Genomic DNA, 24149 nt, shown 5'->3' with positions numbered 1-24149 from the left:
CAAGCTCACCAGCATGGATGAAGACTCCAAGCCCAGGAGAAGGAAGCCGAGCCTCGGAGGAGCACTGACCAATAGGAAGCAAGGAAACTGGAGTGCAATGGGAGCCACTGATAAGTAAGGGACCAGGGGTAAGTAAAGGTAAGAAATGGACAGTCTCTTAGCCCGCATAAAGATTTTTTTTTTTTCATTTACGGGAGATTTTGCAAGCATAGTGCAAGTGCTGAGCAGACAAAACCTAAAAAGCCTGACTGTTCAATTTTTTGTTAAAAAAAGAAAACCTAATGTTAGGTTCCATTTATGGTTAGATACCCAAGTATGCATTTCCCTATTCTGAGCCTTGCATAAAGTTAAAATATTTGAACCAGGAAGAAACTGGAACAAAAAATTTCCACATAGCAATTTGTGTTCTCAAGAATCAGTAAACGGCAAAGCATACAAAGGGAAGGGTAAACATTTCTTCGTATGATGTAAATACACTCAAGGCATCACACGCACGACATGAAAGAAAACACATAATGTAGATTTTAAAATCATTTTATTGAAGCAAAAGTTAAGAAAGATGAGAAAGTCACGTTACATTTTAATGGTGTTCTCCCAAAGAGTTAAACATGTTTTGATAATAAACGCGCCAGTTTGCTGTTAGCCTTTGTTCTCTGCATTTAATGACATACACACACTCAAATATATTTTTCAGCACCTGGAAAGGTGACCCAGGCACAGCAAAATGTAAACCTAGTCTATTCGGGTGGCTTTAGTGATGCAGCATCAACATCTCCAAGGCCAAACCTATAGCAAGCCCCCTAACTTTATTAGAGCTAAAGCCAGTTTTCACAGGATGACCACATCCCTCGCTTTTGATGCAAAAGAAAGAACGGACTCATGTCGGGGAAAGCATTACTTTAACATCAATCCACCTTCACTACTGATTAACATGGCTGCACTGGCTTAGCTGAAGATCCCAGGCAGATAAGGGCCGGTGGTAGAGAACCAGCTCCTAGCTCTATAAAATATAACACTCAAGTGCTGGAGAGGAAATGGACGAGAGATGTAACAAAGAGTCAAGATACCCCAAGCTGCCACATTCTACTTCTGGGTTAATATAAGGAATATACATATGTTAGAACAGGAATGGTCTGTCATTCGTTCACTTACATCAGAGCAACTGAACACCAGAGATTTCAGATAAGATAAAAACAGGATGTCAACCAACTCCAATCTCTCATCACAGGAAAACATATGAGCTTAAATAAAGGTTTCAATAAAGTTGTATTTATATACTTGATGCTTAGTACAAGGTAGCTTGCTTGCTTTTGTATTGCAATTACCGAGTATGCAGAGCTCCTCTGAAAACTGCGGAGCTTCGGTGGGCTGTAGCTCATGTTACAGACCTGCTGCATGAATATTAACGGGTTTATTTACTGCCGCTGTCACTGAGAGAGCGCAGAAGCCAGGATGCCTCCATGACTGGTGTGCGCATCCCTTGCTACTTCTCGGGCAGGGCTGAGCGAGTACCGAGGGTGAAGCGGGGGTAGTGCTTGGCTGCGGGTGCCTGTGATGGAGGGACCCTCTTTGCTCACTCCTTCTAGCGGCTCTCATTGTTACAAACGGACGGTTTTGAGAAAGGGGATCATAGAGTACAGCGCATATGTTCCCGCGCGGTGGTGTCTGGGTATGCGGCAGGCGGACTTACAGAATGAGCTGGCAAGAGCTCGTTGACATCTGTGGCTTACCCCCTCCCCTCTGCTGTCAGTGCTGACGCGCCTTCACCAGTGTCGCGCGCTGTCCCGCCCCGAGTCCCTTTTTTATGTTAACTCAGTCCTAAACGTTACTTAAGGCTAGAGGGGTTTTCAGCAATAACCTTAGAAGTGTAAATTAATTTTATTGCACACTTAGATGAGGAGCTTTGGAGTTAGGAGCTCAGGATGTTTGGAAGGGGAGTTTGCCACTGTTGAAGAACGACACGAAATACAAATTCATTAACATACACATTGGATCATTTCAGTTCATATAACTTGTAAATGGATTGCAGACCTCAGCACTAATCCAACTCATAGGCAGATTGATACAAACAAAAAAAACAGAGGGGTCGAAAATGATTTTAAAGAATGGAGAAGTGTGGAAGCAAACAGAAAGTTGGCCTCCATGACAAATAATGAAAAATAAATCATTGTACGTTTTTGGAAGGATAATTTTAACATCTTGAATACAGTTGAGAATGCTGGCACTGAATGATGCTACATGTAGTACAATTAAATATATAAGCGACCCTGTGCAACATAAACTGCGTGGCATGAGTCTCCGTTTCAGTATCTCCCAAGAAGCGAGGCTCACGGCTCCGACTCAAACTGTCAGTCTGTCACATCAGGAGGGGAACAGAATATTCAGCACAAACTAAGGGCGTCCATCAAGACAGAAAAAGCTGTCAACAATATAATTTACTTCTCCTCTCATGGAGTCATAGAGCTGCATCTCTGAAACTGAAGTGACCTAATGTTACAAGGCCTGGGGAATGCTAGAGTAGTGCAGGAGAAGATCTCGATTAACGTGCATAATTATCCCGAAATGTAATATCGAAAATGGATAACCAAGACTTGTCGATATACATCTCCTCTGACCTCAGAACAGCACGAGCCCTGCTACAATTCAGGAAGAGACTAAAACTCACTTCATCAGAGATCGCATCCTTTGATCCGCTGACCTTTCACCCCTCCCTACATCCTCATCTTGTATCCCTGGACAGGCCCCTGTACAGCACTACGGTACTAGCGAGCCAGGTTTGTGCTTTGGAAACGCTAAAACATGCACCTATTCACACAAATGTAATCTTAAACTCAAGTTACAGTAATGCATCCAAGTGATTTCAATGATTTAAGTCAAGATAAACAATAAAACAGTCGCAGTGCGATCTCTAACCGTGATAAGAGCCAATGAATACCCAAGGGGATGTAGAAATACATACAAGTAAATGATGGCACAAGAAATAGGCTTTCGAAGACAAGCTATACGAAGTGTGTTCAACAAATGTACTTTGGGATTTGTAGTGAGGGTGAGGTGCCAGGGGGCTGAGAAATAAAAGATACCACACTTTCTCATACGCAATGATTACACTATCACAAAAATATGTAAAATCAATAGAGTTAAATGCTTAATCACAATCATATTTCGGTTTAAGACAGAAGAACTTGTCTGCCCGTTTAATCAACATTCATTTTAAGCAAGCCTGGGATATAGGCCAGTCCGCAGGCACGATTAAAACACGGCACTACCGGGTTAAGTTACCGTAAAGACACTGTCAAGATCAAAAAACAAGGAAACATCACACACTTACAATAAAAGTGCATTCTGCAAATCCACCCACTACTCTAAACAGATAGTGGGAATCAATTATTGAAGACGCCAAAGCTTTACAAGGCTAGACTCCTACTTGCGTGAGAGGAGTTACAAACATTATAAACCATGGTGATGTGGCTCCCCTATACTTCTATACTTAAGAGAATCAGCAGGGCCCTTGACTGCAGGGCCCCAAGTAAGACCAAGGCTTTCATTAGGCGTCTACATCTCAATAAGGCCTGAACTTTATCACGTTTATTCAATTTACAGGTAAATCATTCAAGAGCAGCTGACTTTTCGACAGGTAACTCTCTTGAAAATACATGAAAATATATTCTATAGGACTTAAGGTTCCAGCAAGGCTTCTGTCATCATACTCCTCCGCCTCTCTAATTCTGATCCAATATATTACTCCTGCAGTTTCTACCTCAAGAAGATGAGGGCACGTTCGGCTGATGAGACACCGCAATACAAAGGCGAACGGAGGACAAAAAGACCAAAGCTACTAAGAAATAAGAACACAGGCGGCAATAGCATAAAAACAAAACCACCAACACAGATGCAAACGACAATTTCAGGTAGGTCGCTTCCTGCTCGCAAGCAATGGAAAATCTTCGCTCAGGAGGACATGAACCCGACATGTTGGGCAAGTGCTTTGTGCGTTCAACCACGTTTTGATGCACTGCAACAAAAGAGAAAATAAAATGCTCCTTGAAATAACGTTGTGATAATAATATTGAGACGTCAAATCCAGGCAGAACATTCTTTACAATTACACTTTTTAAAATCACAACAATTTCCTAATAAGTCATTTTTTTCATTTTCCCCGTCAAAAGACGTTACTTTATTCCTTTAAAAAAATATGTTAACGATCACATCAATGTTTAATAACTACTTGTAGGTTAAGGAAGATTACTCATGTTCAGTAATAATGTTTTTTTGTTTCCTTGCTGCTTCATACCGCCAGAAAATTACCATACCGTAACTGAACTGAAAGGTGCTCGTTTCTACTGAAGTCGGATTAACACTACACATCCCTACAGCAGATGCTCAACCGACTCGGATCTAAGTCGAATAAAGAATTTTTATTTCCAAGTCTTCTGAACCCCAGGACAGCTTCTGGCCAAACAAGAAGCTGTACATGTAGTTTAAAAAAAGTTAGTTACTTTTCTTAATGATATTTCTGGTGGATACGTTGTCTTCCTCAACTCATTGACACCCTCTAAGAAACAAACTGGATACAGGAACTTTCCTTGACTAGCAATAGCTCTCCAAACTCATCGGGTGAACTCACACTGCACCAATCCCGTCCTTATCTGCCCATAATGTGAAATTAGGAAAGATAATTGTCCCATTAGCACGCAGAAGTCAGTTCCTGGTACTTTTTAATGCCCCAAAAAGGTGTCAACAGAGGAACCGAGAAAGATTTAACAACAGAAACAAACACAGCACATAATTCGTTTGCATTCTTTGCGATCTTATTGGCTAGGCACTAACTCACAGAGGGAAGGAGACAGGCTGTCATTTTTCTCCGCTCCCAAAGAGTTGCAGATAGTAGCCCAGAAATATCTGGGCCAGAAGGAAGTGCCTAGGTAAAGGTTTGCCACTGACACAAGTTCAGAACTTTTCTGTGGCCAATCAGATATCAGTTGACCTTTAGGATGGGCAAAGCACCGAAATCTACTCTGAAGGCGGCGTTGATAACGATGCAATAGCGCCAAATGTGCACCCTGGAAGGCTTAAGCTTCCTCGGAAGTGGCACCACGCCCATAGCCTATGCAGGCACATTTCGAATGGCATCAAGGTTGTAGCCACCAGAGTCGCAGAACCCAGTCTTCGGAAGTGACCAAGATGGTAAAAGGGCTGATCTTAAGATATCCAGGATGCCTGCCTGAAGCCCTGGACCTGAGCAGGTGCGGCCAACAGATTTGGAAATTCTGGATTCATCTTTCTAAGACAGGAATCAGCTCCCAAGACGAGCAAAAAACGAGCACTAGGAAACAATGTTGAGTCTCCAAATATTTGTGGAAACGGGACTGTTTCCTTGAGTGATAAAAAAACTTCTCTTTCATATGAATTTTTGTTTTTTTATGGGAAGATCTCTTGTGAGACTGTTTGCTATTAGGGAACTTACCTGATGGGGAGAGGGATCACACAGTTGTTACCCAGCAGGACAAACTCAAAAATAACGCGGCCCTTTGATTTCTGATGGCCTTCAGGTGCATCAAACAGCAGGAGCCACAGGCTGAGGGGTCATGTTCGGATCTGAGACACCACTTGCCATTGCTGAGTAGGTTCGATAAAGACATTCGCTTTTGGCATCTACAACAGAGTTTAAATTTAAACCCTGACTCTTCTGCAGAAGAGATTTACCTAGCTGCTGTCAAAGGAGAGGTATCTGTCAGTGCCTTATGTGTCCCGATGAAGTCACATCCTGGAAGGACAAGGTTGGTGGATGGTGCCACATGGTGACACAGAAGGGTAATTGCTGGGGAAATAGCGTTTTCTGATTCAGTTTAGCATCTGTGGGACATTCCAAAGGCGAGCAATCTGCAGAACGTATCATCCATCAGAACACCACCTCCTGCCATTTCACTTGAGGCCTGGTGCCCAGAAAGATGACCCTGGCCTTAGGAAACTACCCTTGTTTTGGCATGGTTACCCTGACTTTTTGCCTACTATCAGTATGGGACTGTTTTCACTGGGATCCTGTTAACCAGGACGCCAGTGATTATGCTTTCTCCCTCTAAATCTGGTTGCCTAGCACTTGTACAGCCCACAACGGGCATACTGGTTCCCCTTTATAAGTCCCTTGTATATGGTACTTAGGTACCCAGGGCATAGGGGTACCAGGGGTCCCCCATGGGCTGCAGCATGTATTGTGCCACCCATGGGAGCCCATCCAAAATGTGTCTGCAAGCTTGCCATTGCAGCCTGCGTGAAAAGGTGTATGCACCCTTTCACCATAGGTCACTGCATCAGGTCACTGTAAGTCACCCCTATGGTAGGCCCTCCTAGCCCAGAGGGCAGGGTGCAGGTCAATGTGTGTGAGGGCACCCCTGCATGAGCAGAGATGCCCCTGCGAACTCTAGTTCCATTGCACTGGACTTCGTAAGTGCAGGGAAGCCATTTTAACCATGTACTGGACAAAGGTTACTACCTGTGTCCACCTACAACTACGAACTTGGGCATGTTTGGTATCAAACATGTTGGAATTGGAACCCCAGTACTGTTGCCAGTATTGGTTGTATGATTCCATGCACTCTGGGCGCTCCTTAGAGGACTCCTCAAGTACTGCTCCAACCAGTCTTCCGAAATTTTCCAGGAAGCCCGCGATTCTGCCACCTCTCAGACAGGTTTCTGCCCTCCTGTTGCTTGACCAGCTCAAGCAAGGAAGGCAGAACAAAGGATTTCCTGTGGGAGAGGAAGGCAATACCCTCTCCCTTGGAAATAGGTGTAGCATGGCTTGGAAGGGGTAGTCTCCCCAAGCCACTGGTTTGCTTTGAAGGGCACATTTGATGCCCTCCTCGCATAAACCGGTTTGCACCAGCCCAGGTACCCCCGGATCCCTGAGAGGACGCCTCTTTTTGCATGGTTAGTCCCCCACTTTCTGCCTGATGTTGATGTGTCCTAGAAGTTATAGTGCCCAGGGCCCCTGCTAACCAGGTTTCCTGGGCCAGAGCTTTTCCCCTAAATCTGTTGTGATGCCTGGCACAATTGGGTACACTATTAAACAGCACTGTAAGTTTCTAGTAAATGGGTACACATATACCCAGGGCATGGGATATTAAGGGTAGGCCAATGAGGGCAGCAGCAGTGATTTTGCCACCCTCTAGGGCCCTGCACCCAGATGCACCCAGCACTGCCATTGCAGGCTGAGTGTTCTGGGCAAACCTAAAAAGACAAATTCGATATGGCACACTCCCTGTGTGCTCTGTTCACCAATACACTGCATATCTTATGGGTAAGTCACCCTTCTAGCAGGCCTTCCAGCCCTAATGCAGGGTACACCATACTATATGTGGGGCCATAGCTGCATGATAAATATGCCCCCACTGTGTCCTTGCCAAACCTGGGACACAGTGAGTGAACAGAGCAGCCATTTGACATGCATGTGCTGGACACTGGTAATACACGAGTTCCCCAGCTACATGATGGCCACTCTGCACCCTGGGTTGTTTGGTATCAAACAACTCAGGATGATAAATCGAAACTGGTACCAGTATTGGATTTATCCCTAAATGTACACAGCGGTCACATTAGCGGTTTCCCCTGCAAAAGCTATCCTAACTGGCATGGTTGCTGACTGGTTCCATCCAGCACGCCATCTCCAGACAGCCAATATACAAACCTTGGGGGAGAGCCCGGTCACTCTGGTTTGTAAGACAATGCCCTTCCTCTGTGGAGGAGCTAACACCCCCTCCCTCATAAAAGCGCATTCCCCTGGTGGTGAGCTTCAAAGGGCTACTGCCCTTGAAACTTGAGCCCCCAGGCCTGCTGCTAGCAGCAGATGGCTTCCCCCTTTGTCAACCCCAACTTTTGGCGGGAGCAAAAGTGGCAAACCACACAAAGGATAGAAAGAGGGGTCTCACTGAGCATGCACCACCCCTAGGGGCTTGCAGGCGAAGTGGACCCTCCATTTCATTTTCCTCCATGTTGGATGGCAGGAAAATAGCCAATGAAGTTTAGGGAAATGACCCTTCCCACAGGAAGTGGTCACTGTAGTAGGTTTAGCCACCCAGGGGTAAGTGTCCCATGGGACACTACCAGATTCCCCCTAAAACGCCCACTAAATTCAGTATTTAGTGGGGCTCCCCTAGACCAAGAAATCAGATTCATCAGGAAGAAAAGAAGACAGCACCAAAGAACCCGACAGCACGAGAACAGAGGACCTACCGCACCAGAAGAGGCTTTAAGACCCCTGCTTGCTGAGTCCCGACAACCTCCGCTGAGGAGCTGACCACTGGACCGACCTCAAAAGACCCAGTGGACCTCCACGCTTTGCAAATAGCCCGAGATCTCCCTCATGAGTGGATGCATCACTAAAAAGGGGGAAAAACCCAGCAAGAACCAGTAAACCGGTGAGGGTCACTTCACCGACCGGCTGATATCTCTGCAACCAGGAGTCGCAGCTGGACCAGGCGACATATCGACAGTCTAGATGAGACCTAGAATTGTGCCCACTTTCCTGGCACTGCGCCCTCCTGTGGCAGAGTTGGGCCAATAGCCCAAGTACTGGTCAGTGCACGTCGGACTACAGCAAGAACAGCTCACCCAGAGCTGCAACTGGACCAGGAGGAAGCCCCAGTCGAGGGACTTCAGGAACACCTCAGACCTCCTGCCAGAGTTCCCTTGTCGTCCTGCCAGGCCCCCCGGAAGAAGACTTGCCTCAAGTTCCAAAGGGTTCCAGTGCGCACGGCCTCCAAGACCTCCAACTCACCCTGCATCCAGCTGCCTTGAGCCCTGCATCACAGAACCAGCTGTGTGCCACGGGTCCCTAACCCATTGTGACCTGGACAGCCTAAGGGACCCTAGGCACCACCTTTAAATCTGCACACTGCCTCCTTTCCAGGTGGCCCTCTAAGTGGCCCTGTGCCAAGAGGCTTTCCACCTCTGCTTCCGCTGGAACCGGGAGCCGCCTGAGGCTCTCCAGCTAGCACAAGGTGCCCACCGACTGCATCGACCATCCTGAAAAAGAAGAGAATGGTAACTCAACTGTGTGACTGTATATGCATTTTTACAGGTGGCCTTCCATTGATTCCTATGGTGTGTAATTACACACAGAAAGAGTAATTTTGTTCAAACTTTGAAAAATCGTAACTCCAAAAATACTTAACGTATCCTAACCATTCTGGTCTTAAAAATTATATAATAAACAGAAGTATGTGTGTGGTACATGATTGATTCTGTGGGGACTACAAATGCTTAGCACACCTCCTGGATTAGCCTCACTGCTCGACCAGCTACCTCAAAAATTGGAGCATTACGTAATCTGATTTTTACGCCTGGAATCCAACGTGTGATTGCCTGGACCCCCTGCACAATGTGCCTAGCTTTGCACACTACATAGAGGGCCAGCCTCCTACACTCGCCAGCCCACGGGTGGTGTCCAGAGCTCCTCCAGGTGGCCACTTGATTCTGCCATCTTGAAACCAAGATGTGGAGATGTCCCTGGGAGCCTCTGTTGGCCAGGTCAGGCAGGTCACGTCATAGGCCCCTCCTGATAGGTGGGCATCTTCCTAGGTGACCAACTCCCCTTTTAGGGCTATTTAGGGACTCCCGTGTGGGTGGGTCCTCAGACTTGACATGCAAGATTCCACCAGGACTCCTCTGCATCGTTTACTTCATCTTCTGACCACTGGAACCGAAACTGAACTCTTCAGGAACCAAGAAAGCTGCAACTCGGGTGACGATTTCGCTTTGCAACATTGTTTCTCCGGCTCCTTCTAGCAACTGCAACATTCCCTGGCTGTGCATCCTCTGAGGTCGGCGAGACTTCAGCCTGCACCAAGAAGCAAGAAGGAATCGCCCTTGGAATGAAGGAATCACTCCCCTGCATCTGCAGGCACCAACTGCAACGAGGTCCAGCTGCGTGGATCTACTCTCCTCTGGAACTGCGTGGATCCTTTATCACAAGTGGTGGTCTGGAGTGGTCCCCTTGGTCCTCTCTGGCAGCTGTCCAACTTGGGAGATGGTAAGCCCTTGCCTCCCCTTGCAGGACAGTACCCCTGTGCACCACGACTCTTGCAGCTACCAAGGCTTGTTTGCTCCTGCTCTAAGGGATCTTCAGGCTCCGAGTAGCCCCGGCCATCAGCACTTCTTCCTACCAACCACAGACTCCTCTGCTGCTCTAGTGACGTGGGACTCCTATTCTGGTGTGCTAACTGGGCCTCACTGCAACTTACTGTGACTGCTGCCAGTGGGTTGCCTGTGGGGGCTTCAACTGCTTCTGTTGGCTCTTCCGACTGCTGAGGGTCACCCCAGATTCTCCTCCAAGGGTCGAGTCCCTCGTCCTCTTTGGCCTCATAAACTCTTCTTTTTTCTCCTCTTGCATTTGCCAAGGCTTGTTGATGGTTCTCCTCCACTACTGACCTTCTGCGACCCGACAACCAACGTGGGACACCATATGCATCACTCCAATGACTCCTCTACATCTCCTGGGCTACACAGCTGGTCGTCTTCTTCCCTCGTTGACCTGGTTCTGCATCCACAGAAGGGTGGATAGTGGCTCATGCCCCCACTTGACACTCCATGGTAGACTGGACTCTGTCCCCTTCTTTTGCAGGTCCTCTTCTACCAGAATCCACCTTTGGTTTCTTCTTGCCTGGTCCTGTTCTTGTACAATCCTTTTTCCAAGTCCTCCTGTTAGTCCTCAGGGAGACCAGGTACTTACCTCTGCTCTCCTGGTCACTCAGGTACTCACCTCTTGGGGTTCCTAGTTCTTACAGCTCACCCCTAACAACTCCACATACTCGGGTGGGGGACTGCATCTTGCATTCCACTTTCTTAGTATATGTTTTGGCCCTCTCCCAGGGCCCTTTCTATTTTTACTAAGTATTGCCAAAGATTGTTGTTTCTATGCTATTTTCTGATTGTTACTGTGTATATAATTAGTGCGTACTCACCTCCAGTTGGGGGACTGCCTATAAGTAATCTAGTGTTGTGTTTCTATAATAAAGTACCTTTATTTTTGTAACACTGTGATTCTTTCATGTGTGATAAGTTGCTGTGTAACTATAGTTGTATTGCTTAAGCTTTGCATGTCTCCTAGATAAGTCTTGGCTGCTCATCCACAGCTACCTCTAGAGAGCCCTGGGCAAACAACTTAATTTCCCTGTGCCCTTGGACAGCGCCTTGAGATTCTCACGGCTGATAAGCTGCGCTATATAAATATACATTACATTACAGAGCCCTGGCTTCCTAGACACTGCCTACACTTTACTAATGGGAGATACCTGGTATAAGAAGATAACACTATAGGTGTCCACCACACACCAGGCCAGCTTCCCACACTGGCCATAACAGTTTGAACTGCAAACAGTGCATTCGGTTGAAATGCAAATACAATCCGTCCTCATTAAAGCACAACCCCAATTCTCTTCCTATTCAGACCCTACAGAGTCAGCTGGTATATGACTTGGGCCTAAAGCACTGGGAAGCATCTGGGCTGCATGTAGCGTTGTGCTTACTGGACATTAGTTCAGGCACTTGGTCAGGGTTGTGACTGTGGCACTTGGAGACCTATGACTCCTTGATCTCTGTTTTCTGGAATGGTGCTGCTGCCATGGTGGTAGGACATAGAAAGTATCATAGTCTCCTGTTGAATGTATCAACAGGGATCTGCAACTAGAAGTTTTAAGATGTCAAATGTCAAGCCAAATATCAGGGACACATTGTTATTAAAAATAAAAACAGGGTCCCCTCCAAGCACTGCTTTTACAGAGGTTGACAGGGTTGTGGAAGAGCTGACCCTGAGCACAAGAAAATATTTCATCCCCCTGGAACAGACCTGGAAAGGCTTGGCTAGTCTAAAGTACAAGTTACTTACCTTCAGTAATGAAATATCTGGTAGAGACACATTCTAGTTGCAGATACCTTACCATAGACTTTTCCCCCGGGACAGGAACTCCGTGTGCTAACGCAGTGCAAGCAGCAGTTGCTCTGATGGAATGAGCACGCAAGCCTTCTGGTGGTTGCTTCTTGGCCAAAGCGTAGCACATTTTGATGCACAGAAGCACCCATCGAGAGATTGTACGCTTTTGCACCGCTTTCCCTTTTTTCGCACCCACATACCCAACGAAGAGTTGATCGTCCTCCTGGAACTCTTTAGTACGATTGAGGTAGAACACCAACGCTCTTTTTGGGTCCAGGCGGTGGAGTCTCTCCTCTTCATGGGAAGGATGTGGGGGTGCACAGAAGGTAGGCAAAGTGATGGACTGGCCTCCATGAAAGGGTGTAACCACCTTAGGAAGAAAGGAAGCTCTACTGCGCAGGGTGCACAGACAAGTATGGAGGTTTTGAGGAAAGGGCCTGAAGCTCACTCACCCTGCGAGCAGAGGTGATAGCGACCAGAAAGACAGTTTTGAAGGTGAGGAGCCGCAAGGGGCAATTATGCATTGGCTCAAAGGGGGTACACATCAAATAAGTAAGTACAAGATTAACGTCACAAGGAGGCATGATAAATGGAGTGGGAGGAAATAAATGGGTGAGCCCTTTTAGGAACCTACTCATAATAGGAGAGTTAAAGAGTGGGGGCTGATCAGGTAGCCTAAGAAATGCCGAAATGACAGATAAATACCCTTAAAGGGTGCCCAAAGCAAAGCCCTGCTGGGCTAAAGAAAGAATGAACAGAAGAACCTCTGACAGAGGGGCAGAAAGGGGATCAACAGATTTGTTGGTACACCATGCCACAAATTTATTCTAACGACAGGCGTATACAGTTTTAGTCGATGGACGCCTGGCTGGCAAGATAGCATTGCAGACTTCGGGTGGAAGGGCAAAAGCCGTCAACTGTTGCCACTCAATCTCCACGGATGAAGGCAGGGGTTGGACAAGTTCGGGTGAAGAACCATCCCCTGTTGCTGCGACAGAAGATCCGCCCGAAGAGGCAGTCTGAGTGGAGGATCAATGGGCATGGTCCATAGCTCTGGATACCACAATCTTCGAGCCCAGTCCGGAGCTACCAAGATGACTTGGGCACAGTCATTCTTGATTTTCTTGAGAACTCTGGGCAGAAGAGGGATAGGCGGGAAGGCGTAAAGGAGGCCAGAGTTCCACTCAAGACGAAAATCGTCTCCGAGCGAGTGCAGCCTTGGAAACTCCAACGCGCAAAAACAGCTGACATTCCGCATTCTCTGCGGAGGCGAACAGATAACCAAGGCTCTCCCCACTGCTGAAAGAGACCTTGCACCACCACCGGATGGAGACGCCATTCGTGATCAGCTGTGCATCGACGGCTGAGTTCACCCGCTCTGGCATTGAGGGAGCCCACCAGATGTTTAACCATCAGGGTAATGCCCTATTGTTCCAGCCATGTCAAGAGGTGTAGTGCCTCCTGACAAAGGGTCCAGGACCCTACTACGCCCTGTTTGTTGGAGTACCACATGGCAGTAGTATTGTCCATGAACACCTGCACTACTTTCCCTTTGAGAGAGGGAAGAAATGCTTTCAACGCAAGCCTGATTGCCCGGAGCTCCAGCAGATTTATATGGAGACCCGACTCCGCCGGAGACCAGAGGCCTCTCATCTCCGCCTCTCCCATGTGGCCACCCCAACCCAGAAGTGACGCATCTGTCACTATAGAGAGATTTGGGTGGAGAAGGGGGAGGGATCTGCTGTGGACCTAATTTGGATTCGAAAGCCACCACTGCAGGTCTTTCGTAGATCCCTCCGAGATCTGGACCAGGTCAGATAGATTCCCCTGGTACTGTTCACACTGGAACTTCAGGTCCCACTGCAGAGCCCGCATATGCCACTTGGCATGTGTTACTAGCAGGATGCAGGAGGCTATGAGGCCCAGCAGCCTCAGAGTCAATCTCACCGAAACCCAAGACCAAGGCCGAAAGATCAGAACCATAGCCTGAATGTCTTGGACTCGTTTGTCGGGGGCGTAAGCCCAAAACTGCACTGTGTCCAGAACTGCCCAGATAAAAGGGAGCGACTGAGAGGGAGTCAGGTGTGACTTCGGCACGTTGATAGTGAACCCTAGCGTGTTCAGGAGGTTCGCCGTAGTCTGAAGGTGGGAGACGACTTTCTGAGGCGAGTCTGCCTTCAACAGCCAGTCGTCGAGGTAGGAGAAGACTGAAACCCCTACCCTGCGCAGATGAGCTGCAACCACTGCCATCACTTTCGTGAACACCCGAGGGACGCTGGTAAGGCTGAAGGGGAGCACGGTAAACTGAAAGTGCTTGTGACCTACCACGAATCGTAGGTAACATCTGTGGCCAGGCAGGATGAGGATGTGGAAATAAGTGTCCTGCAAGTCCAACGCTACCATACAGTCTCCTGGGTCTGAGCCAGACAGAACCTGAGCCAGGGTGAGCATTTTGAATTTCTCCTTCTTGAGGAAGTAGTTTAGGTCCCGAAACGTCTAGGATAGGATGTAAGGCCTTGTCATTCTTTGGTATCAGAAAGTAGCGGGAATAACAACCACAACCTACTTCTGGCACAGGGACCTTTTCTATAGCTCCTTTGGCCAAGTGAGCCGCGACTTCTTGGCGGGGAAGCTCCAAATGATCCTTTGGAAGGTGATTGAAGGATGGTGGCATGCGTGGTGGAGCAGATTCGAAAGGGAGGGAGTAGCCCATTCGAACGATCTGCAAAACCCACCCGTCCGTGTGAGATGTCCCCAGTGGGGCAGGAGATGGCAAATCCTGCCACCAACTGGAAGTGAGTGAGGGGACGGACTTGGAGGGTTTGGAGGCTGCACCGGGGGCACAGGTGGATTGAACAGACCTCTGGTTTCCTGTCCCACAGCCACGTGGGATTCAACATCCTTGGCCACGCATAGGCTGACCAGCGGGCGTGGCACGGTGGCTGTGTGGAGGATGCAACAGAGCGCCCCTTCCTTGTCCACGAAAAGGGGGAAAAGCGGACTGTGGTGGGTGAGGGATCGAGGAAAGACCGAGGGACCGAGCCATAGCCCGGGAAAAATGTTGAATCTCTCCAAGGCCGAGTCCGCTTTGTCTCCGAAGAGATGGGTGCCATCAAAGGGCATGTCCATGAGTGACTGTTGAACATCCCCGAGAAACCAGAAGTGCGTAACAAGACATGGCGCCGTAAGGCCACTGTCGTAGCAACCCATCTGCCCAGAGTCTCAGTCGTATCCAGTCCACAACGGATTGTGAACTTTGCCACGTCTCTCCCATCGTTCACTGCTTGGAAGACGATAGCACGGGCCTTGTAAGGAAATGCCTCCTTGGCCTGGTTACCCCCTGACCTTTTGCCTTTTGCTGATGCCAGTTATGATTTAAAGTGTGCTGGGACCCTGCTAACCTGGCCCCAGCCCCAATGTACTTTCCCTAAACTGTACCTTTGTTCCCACAATTGGCACAGCTCTGGCACCCCTCTAGCAGGCCTTACAGCCCTAAGGCAGAGTGCACTATACCACAGGTGAGGGAATATGTGCATGAGCACTATGCCCCTAGTGTCTAAGCAAAACCTTAGACATTTTAAGTGCAAGGTAGCCATAATGAGTATATGGTCTGGGAGTTTGTCAAATACGAACTCCACAGTTCCATAATGGCTACACTGAAATCTGGGAAGTTTGGTATCAAACGTCTCAGCACAATAAATGCACACTGATGCCAGTGTGGCATGTATTGTAAAATGCACCCAGAGGGCATCTTAGAGATGCCCCCGAATGCCAGCCCGACTCCTAGTGCTAGGCTGACCAGGTTCTGCCAGCCTGCCACAACCAGACAAGTTTCTGGCCACATGAGGAGAGTGCCTTTCTCACTCTGTGGCAAGGAACAAAGCCTGTACTGGGTGGAGGTGCTTCTCACCTGCCCCTGCTGGAACTGTAACACCTGGCGGTGAGCCTCAAAGGCTCATGCCTTTTGTTACAGCACCCCTAGGCATCCCAGCTAGTGGAGAGGCCCGCCCCTCCGGCCACTACCACCCACCTTTGGCGGCAAGGCTGGAGGAGATAATGAGAAAAACAAGGAGGAGTTACCCACCAGTCAGGACAGCCCCTAAGGTGTCCTGAGCTGAGGTGACCCCTGCCTTTAGAAATCCTCCATCTTGAGTTTGCAGGATTACCCCAATGGGATTAGGGATGTGCCCCCCTCACCTCATGGAGGAAGCACAAAGAGGGTGTAGCCACCCTCCAGGATAGTAGCCATTGGCTACTTCCCTCCTGACCTAAACACACCCCTAAAGTTTGTATTTAGGGGCACCTCAGAACCCAGGAAATCAGATTCCTGCAACCTACACAAAGAAGGACTGCTGACCTGAAAGCCCTGCAGAGATGACGGAGACAACAACTGCTTTGGCGCCAGTCCTACCGGCCTGTCTCCAGACTCAAAGAACGTGCACAGCGATGCATCTGAGAGGGACCAGTGACCTCTGAGGACACAGAGGACTGCCCTGAACCCGAAGGACCAAGAAACTCCAGAGAATAGCGGCACTGTTCACAACCAGCAACAATTTTGCAACTTTCTTGCAACTTTTAAAGAACTCGCTCTTCCCTCCAGAAAGCGCGAGACTTCACCCTCTGCACCAGACGCCCCCGGCTCGGGCTCCAGAGAACCAACACTACACGGAGGACTCCCAGGCGACTGTGACCTCGTGAGTAACCTGTGACGACCCCCCGGACCCTCACAGCGATGCATGCAGAGAGGATCCAGAGGCTCCCCCTGACCGTGACTGCTTGGAACAGAAAACCAGTTGCCTGCTTTGCACACTGAACCCACCGCCCATGTGCCGCTGAGGGTGTGTTTTGTGTGCCTACTTGGGCCCCCACCAGTGCTCTACAAAATACCCCTGGTCTGCCCTCCGAAGAGGCAGGTACTTACCTGTTGGCAGAATGGAACCGAGCACCCCTGTTCTCTATAGGCACCTATGTGTTTTAGGCCCTCCTTTGATCTCTGCACCTGACCGGCACTGTGTTGCCGGTGCGGTGACTTTGGGGTTGCCTTGAACCCCCAACGGTAGGCTGCCTATGCCCAGTAAACTGAACTTGTAAGTGCTTTAGTTACCTGAGAAACTTAACCTTACTTACCTCCCCCAGGAACTGTTGATTTTTGCACTGTGTCTACTTTTAAAATAGTTTATTGCCATTTTAACCTACACTGTGTATGTTACTGCTCTAATTCAAAGTTCCTTACTTACCTGTGTGGAGTACCTTGCATTTTATGTATTTAATTCAACTCTTGAATCTTGTGGTTCCTGGATTAATTAAGAAAATATATTTTTCTATATAAAAACTATTGGCCTGGGCCTGGAGTTAAGTCTTTGAGTGTGTGTTCCTCATTTATTGTCTGTGTGTGTACAACAAATGCTTAACACTACCCTCTGATTGCCTTAGCGATCGAACCTTTGGCGGCACACCTACGATGTAGGGCTCAGGAACGGGGGATACCAGACGGTAATAGACACCAGATCGTTTCCCTATACGCGGATGATGCTTTAGTATACCTGCATAATCACACAGCCTCACTTACGGGACTATTACAATGGTTGAATACATTCAGAGACCTATCAGGCTTACATGTCAACTGGTCAAAATCCTGTCTGTTCCCACTGACACCGATCCCGCTGGATCGCCGATCTAACACCCCGACACATGGGTTACCGTGGTCGTATAGCACTTTTAAATACCTGGGCATAGAAATATACCACAACGCAGCTGACCTCAGGGAGGGAAACTTAGGACGGGTGCTCAGGACCACCAGAGGCTCCCTACCATTATGGCGCTCACTAGTGCTGTCACCAATGGGGAGGGTGGCGATTGCGAAGATGCTTATACTTCCGCGATTGCTTTTCCATTTTCTGCTCTGCCACTGATAATATCCCGAGACTTCTTTACTTCACTAAACAGCCTATTGACTGATTTGGTGTGGGGACATGGACATCGGCGAGTAGCACTTACCGATACACACCTACCGCTAGAGCAAGGTGGCCAGAGCACTCCAAATTACAAGTTATACTACGCAGCCGCACAGATACATTGGACCTGGTGTTGGCTTCAGGAACCCCCGAATGCTGAAACTAAGGTAATACAGTCTAATTTAGGCCACACTAATGTGCTACAACGGCTGACAGATCGCAGCAGCCCCCTAGGTCAACAAAATGTACTGATGGCAGTGGCTCATTGGTGCTGGGGTAGTTACATACTGGGAAGAACCCAGAACCCACAATACTCGCCAAGGCTTCCACTACTGGCCATAACAGGGATCGGGTAGGTGGCTGGACAACACAGGCTGTCATTGTGGCCCACAAAGGGCATACAGACAATTGGGGACATAATTATAGAAGAACGCATCATGACTTATGCTGAAATTCTGACTACACATGACGTAGAACGGGATGGTTCATAACGTATGGGGCACTACAGCAACTTGTGTGCCGCACATGGCACTGCGGAGACGGGGAACCCCCGACCTCCCCCCTCCTGCATGACTAACTATTAGACCTAGGTGCCCACTTTGGTACATCTCAAATATATGCCCTTCTACTTGGTAGTCCGGACATAGCCCAAAAGAAAGCAAAGGCAAGATGGGATAAGGTCCTTCCCGCACCGCTGACTCTGCAGACTTGGTGCACCGCACTTAACACGATTCGGGCAGTGTCATGTAACCCCAGATTCCGCTATACGCAATTCAACTAACTTCATCAAATATACCTAACCCCACATCGACTCCAGCGCATGTATCCCCACACTAGCCGGGAATGCCCCAGATGTGGTGACTCTGAAGCCACATTCTACCACATAACGTGGGAATGTCCGCCGGTTCTACGGGCCAAGCACACCATTACTGCACTAACCGCGGAGCTCCTAGAATTCCAACTCTCCCCCATGCCAGACTCTTGTCTGCTGGAGATTCGCCAAAGGACCAAGAAGAATAAACAGGTCCATAAGTGCACTGACTTAGCATTTGTGCTGTTTAAGCACCTTTTGGCGATGCAGTGGAAAGCACCGTCCATTCCAGACATACAGTGTTGGTTGTGCGACCTGTTGAAGTGGGCAAGAGTGGAAGCACAGGTATTGCACTCCCTCCGGGATAAGAGACTGATAATTAAAGGGTTGGATATGTGGGACACCTTCGTCTCCTCAATCGAGGCTAAAGATGATACTCGACCCCCATGAAGCCACGAACAACATAGGACAAACATACACCTTGTGCATCAGATTCATCGCATAGAGGATATGACCACGTGCACACATATGGAGAGTAACCCTGAAACGATGCACTATACTCTACATGCCAAGTACTCACAGATTCAACCAGAACACTATAAGGAACTCACCCAACCCAACATAACACAGCCGCCGCCGGCACCCACACTAGGCAGCATGTATGCAAAGGGACAGTGGGCAGCGCATACTCACCATAGTCCTTTACGACATATCTGGGCATACACCACATGTGTGGCGCCGGAGCACACAATGCGATATGAGGAACCCACACCTTCACCTCAATTATGACCGGTTACTACCAAATATCAATCGTCACAATATCAATGACCGAAGTATCTGGCTGTCCGGGATAAGTGGGAGTCAAGGGGTGCCCCTCCCCATCTCTCAGCAGTCCCGACCCACTTACACCCCCACCATAAGTGATTATATAATCCCCCGCCTCAATGTCCATATCTTGTATGTTTTGGGTTTTATGTTTGTGTTATTGTACGCCAAATAACAATAAAAAAGATTTAAAAAAAAATAACACTACCCTCTGATAAGCCTACTGCTCGACCACACTACCACAAAATATAACATTAGAATTATCTAATTTTGCCACTATCCTACCTCTAAGGGGAACCCTTGGACTCTGTGCACACTATCTCTTACTTTGAGATAGTATATACAGAGCCAACTTCCTACAGGTACCCAGGGCATTAGTACACCAGGGGTAGTCCATGGGCTGCAGCATGTATTATGTCACCCATGGGAGCCCATGCAAACTGTGTCTGCAGGCCTGCAATTTGCAGCCTACATGAAAAGGTGCATGCAACCTTTCACTGCTGGTCAATGCACCAGGTCACTGTAAGTCATCCCTATGGTGGGCCCTCCTAGATAGAGGGCAGGGTGCGGTTCCCTGTGTGTGTGGGCACCCCTGCATGAGCAGAAGTGTCCCTACGAACTCCAGTTCCTATTCCCTGGACTTTGTAAGTGCGAGGAAGCCATTTTAGCTATGCATTGGCCATAGGTCACTACCTATGGTCCAGCTACATAAGGGTAACTCCGAACCTAGGCATGTTTGGTGTCAAACATGTCGGAATCATACCCCAATACTGATGCCAGTATCGGTGGCATCATTCCATGCACTTTGGGGGCTCCTTAGAGGACTCCCAAGTATTGCTCCTACCAATCTTCCAAGGTCTGCGAGCAGCCCATGCTGCTGCAGCTTCTCCAAAAGGATTCTGCTCTCCTACTGCTTGACCAGCTCAAGCGCGGAAAGGCAGAACAAAGGATTTTCTGTGAGAGAGGGGTGCAACCTCCTCTCCCTTGGAAATAGGTGTTGCAAGGCAGGGTATGGGTAGCCTCCCCATGCCACTGGCTTGCTTTGAAGGGTACATTTGGTGGCCTCCTTGGATAATCCAGTTTGCACCAGTCCAGGGACACCGGTCCCTGCTCTGGTGCAAAACTACTTAAAGGAAAGGGGAGTGACCACTCCCCTGTCCATCACCACCCCAGGGGTGGTGCCCAGAGCTTCTCCAGGTGGCACTTTATTCTGCACATGTTGATTCCATTTCTTGGAAACAAGATGTGCAGAGGCCCCTTGGAGCATCTGGTTGGTCAGGGCAGGTAACTGACATCAGTGACCCCCTCAGATAGGTGGTCAACCTGCAGAGTGACAAAGACCCCTGTTAGGGCTATTTAGAGACTCCCTTGGAGAAGTCCACAGATTCGGTGTGCAAGACTCCACCAGGACTCTTCTGCATCGACCGCTTTTGCTCCTGGCCACCCGAACCACTGCTGGACTTCTCAGGAACCAAGCCAGCCTGCAACACCCGAGACAACCTCGCCTTGCAACACTGTTTCTCCAGCTCCTTCCAGCAACTGCAACATTTCCATGGCTGTGCATACTCTGGGTTCGGCAAGACTTCAGCTGCACCAAAGAAGCACAAAGGAATCTCCCTTAGAGTGAAGAAGTCACTCCTCGGCATCCGGAGGCACCTCAGGCAATGCACATCCTGTTTGTCTTACAAAAAGTATTTTTCTCCTTTTATTTATCGGTGCTCTTACGTTACAACACACCTGTTGCACTGATGTGAAAAATCTAACTAGAATAACTGTTTAGATTACTAATATCACCATAGAGTAACGGAGCACCCTGTGACCCATACCTAAACGTCAGACAAAAATATCTTGTTGTGCTTTAATCAAGTATAATGGTTAAATGAGAAGAGCACAATCATGCAATTGGGTAAGAAAGCATCATTCTACATGGAACTCAATTCTACATTTAATATGATCCTTAAGGTGAACAATTATTTTTATCATGATATAAATGAGGATTGTAGTTTGTTTTAAACATGTTCATGGTTAAGTTGAAGAAGCAGCTGACACGTCTTTCATCCCAAATAAGAGACTTCTTCAAGGCTGATAATAGAAAATACGATGCCTCTTCAAACACCAATGATCACAAGTCAAAACAACTCACTTTGTCATGAGCATTATGTGTTACATATGATGTGATCATCTGATCACCATAATAGAGTTTACAACGGCAAGACTTAGGCTCCGAATAATGTATATATTTTTAATACAAAAGTAACCATTGGTGGAATCCAGAAAGTTTAGGCATTATAAGCCCGTTAGTAAAAGTGTGTGTAGCACCTAAAAATTATTAGAATATGTGCTGAGAGTAAGTTAAGGTAGGGGACAAGAGTACGAAGCTACTATGACATGATTCTAAACCAAGCTTTCCAATGGTTGAAAAGTTTATCAATTAGTGCCAGAAATTAGATGTAGTCATATTGTTGGTGAGTTGATAGTCATGCACCCGGGGGAAGACGTAATTCGAAAAAGGAAAGAAAACTGAGAATATGCCAAAATGTCTTAAAAGTGATTAAGTACAAAAACTTACACCTTACCAGTAGCCTGTACCCCAATGTGTACCTCAAGAAATAGGTAAAAGTATATATACTGATAGCCTGCATAGTGACATGAGAAAAACGAAAGAGACGAAAAAATCACGGATGACTATAGATTCTTTCATTAAAATACTGTATTTGATTTAAGTAGATAAAGGTGGGAAAGGTCTTCTTATTATCTCGAATGACCCGCCTAGTTCAGTTTCAAGTGCGTAATTAATCTGTCAAGTCAAAAGCGCACTTTTCAGTTATTGCGATCCATCGAAAGCCTTAGTAAGCTTCCTGGTGGATACTTCTGCATAAAACGCATAAAAAAGAACATATGGTCTGCATTGTTCCGGAAAAACTGGACCAACAAAATAAAGCTTGATAACAAAAAGGCCAAGGTAAACATTAACCTAATAAAAATCAATCCACTATCCATACTGTAGGAAGTTGGCTGTGTATACAATATCAAAGTGAGAGATAGTCTGCACAGAGTCCAAGGGTTCCCCTTAGAGGTTGATAGTGGCAAAATTAGATAATACTAATGCTCTATTTTGTGGTAGTGTGGTCGAGCAGTAGGCATACCAGAGGGTAGTGTTAAGCATTTGTTGTACACACACAGGCAATAAATGAGGAACACACACTCAAAGACTTAACTCCAGGCCAATAGATTTATATAGAAAAATATATTTTCTTAATTTATTTTAGAACCACAAGATTCCAGATTTGAAGTAAGTACATACAATGCAAGTTACTTCACACAGGTAAGTATAGAACTTTGATTCAAAGCAGTAGTATACACAGTTTTAGTTAAAATGGCAATAAGCTAAGGAACTTTGAATTAGAGCAGTAACATACTCAGTGTAGGTTAAAATGGCAATAGACCATTTTAAAAGTGGACAGTGCAAAAATCAACAGTTCCTGGGGGAGTTAAGTTTGGTTAAGTTTCTCAGGTAAGTAAAGCACTTACACAGTCAGTCTCCTGGACATAGGCAGCCCACCGCTGGGGGTTCAAGGCAACCCCAAAGTCACTGCACCAGCAACACAGGACCGGTCATAGGCACCTATAGAGAACAGGGGTGATCCGGTTCCAGTCTGCTAGCAGGTAAGTACCTGCGTCCTTGGTGAGCAGACTAGGGTGTTTTGTAGAGCACTTGGGGGGACACAAACAGGCACACAAAACACACCATCAGCGGCACAGGGGTGGCCGGGTGCAGTGTGCAAAGGCGTTGGGTTTGCTAAAGAAAACAATGGAGGGACCCGGGGGTCACTCTAGGCGATGCAGGCAGGGCACAGGGTGGCTTCTCGGGCCAGCCACCGACTGGGCTAGGAAGAGGGCCGCCTGCTCGGCACTCCTGCACTGGATGGTGGTTCCTCTCGGCCCTGGGGGCTGCAGGTGCAGTGCTTGGTCCAGGCGTCGGGTTCCTTGTTACCAGGCAGTCGCGGTCAGGGGGAGCCTCTGGATCCTCTCTGCAGGCATCGCTGTGGGGGTCCACTCAGATTACCCACGTCATCGTAGTCACCTGGGAGTCCTCTCTGCGGTGTTAGTTTTCTGGAGCTCGAGCAGGGGGCGTCGGGTGCAGTGTGTGAAGTCTCACGCTTCCGGCAGGAAGAGAGAGTTCTTTAAAAGTTGCTTTAAAGTTGCAAAGCTGTAGCAGTTTTTGAACAGTGCCACTGTTCTCTGGTGTTTCTTGGTCCTTCGGGTTCAGGGCAGTCCTCTGAGTCCTCAGAGGTCGCTGGTCCCGGTCGGATGCGTCGCTGTGCAGGTTCTTTGAGTATGGAGACAGGCCGGTAAGGCTGGGACCAAGTCAGCGGTGGTCTCCGTCGTCTCTGCAGGGTTTTCAGGTCAGCAGTCCTTCTTGTTGCAGGTATCTGATTTCCTGGGTTCAGGGTCGCCCCTAAATACTAAATGTAGGGATGTATTTAGGTCTGGGGGGGCAGTAGCCAATGGCTACTGTCCTGGAGGGTGGCTACACCCTCTTTGTGCCTCCTCCCTGAGGGGAGGGGGGCACATCCCTATTCCTATTGTGGGAATCCTCCAATCTCAAGATGGAGGATTTCTAAAGGCAGGAGTC

At 48.0% G+C, this 24149-nt stretch overlaps 1 protein-coding gene across 4 annotated transcripts in view; it reads right to left on the bottom strand.

Annotated features, from left to right (window-relative positions):
• Window positions 1-518: 518 nt before the first annotated feature.
• Window positions 519-24149, bottom strand: part of LOC138248711 (E3 ubiquitin-protein ligase TTC3-like) — a 1399506-nt gene continuing 1375875 nt past the window's right edge. For all 4 annotated transcript variants that reach the window (XM_069202543.1, XM_069202544.1, XM_069202547.1 and 1 more), the window contains one exon: window positions 519-4012. In XM_069202543.1, the coding sequence (XP_069058644.1) occupies window positions 3905-4012 (108 nt within the window). In that variant the 3' untranslated portion in view covers window positions 519-3904. The remainder of the gene's footprint in view (window positions 4013-24149) is intronic.

This window comes from Pleurodeles waltl, chromosome 8, assembly GCF_031143425.1.
Source record: "Pleurodeles waltl isolate 20211129_DDA chromosome 8, aPleWal1.hap1.20221129, whole genome shotgun sequence".
Classification (NCBI taxonomy): Eukaryota; Metazoa; Chordata; class Amphibia; order Caudata; family Salamandridae; genus Pleurodeles; species Pleurodeles waltl.
The sequence above is the reverse complement of the archived record's forward strand: the minus strand, read 5'-3'. Positions and strand labels throughout refer to the sequence as shown.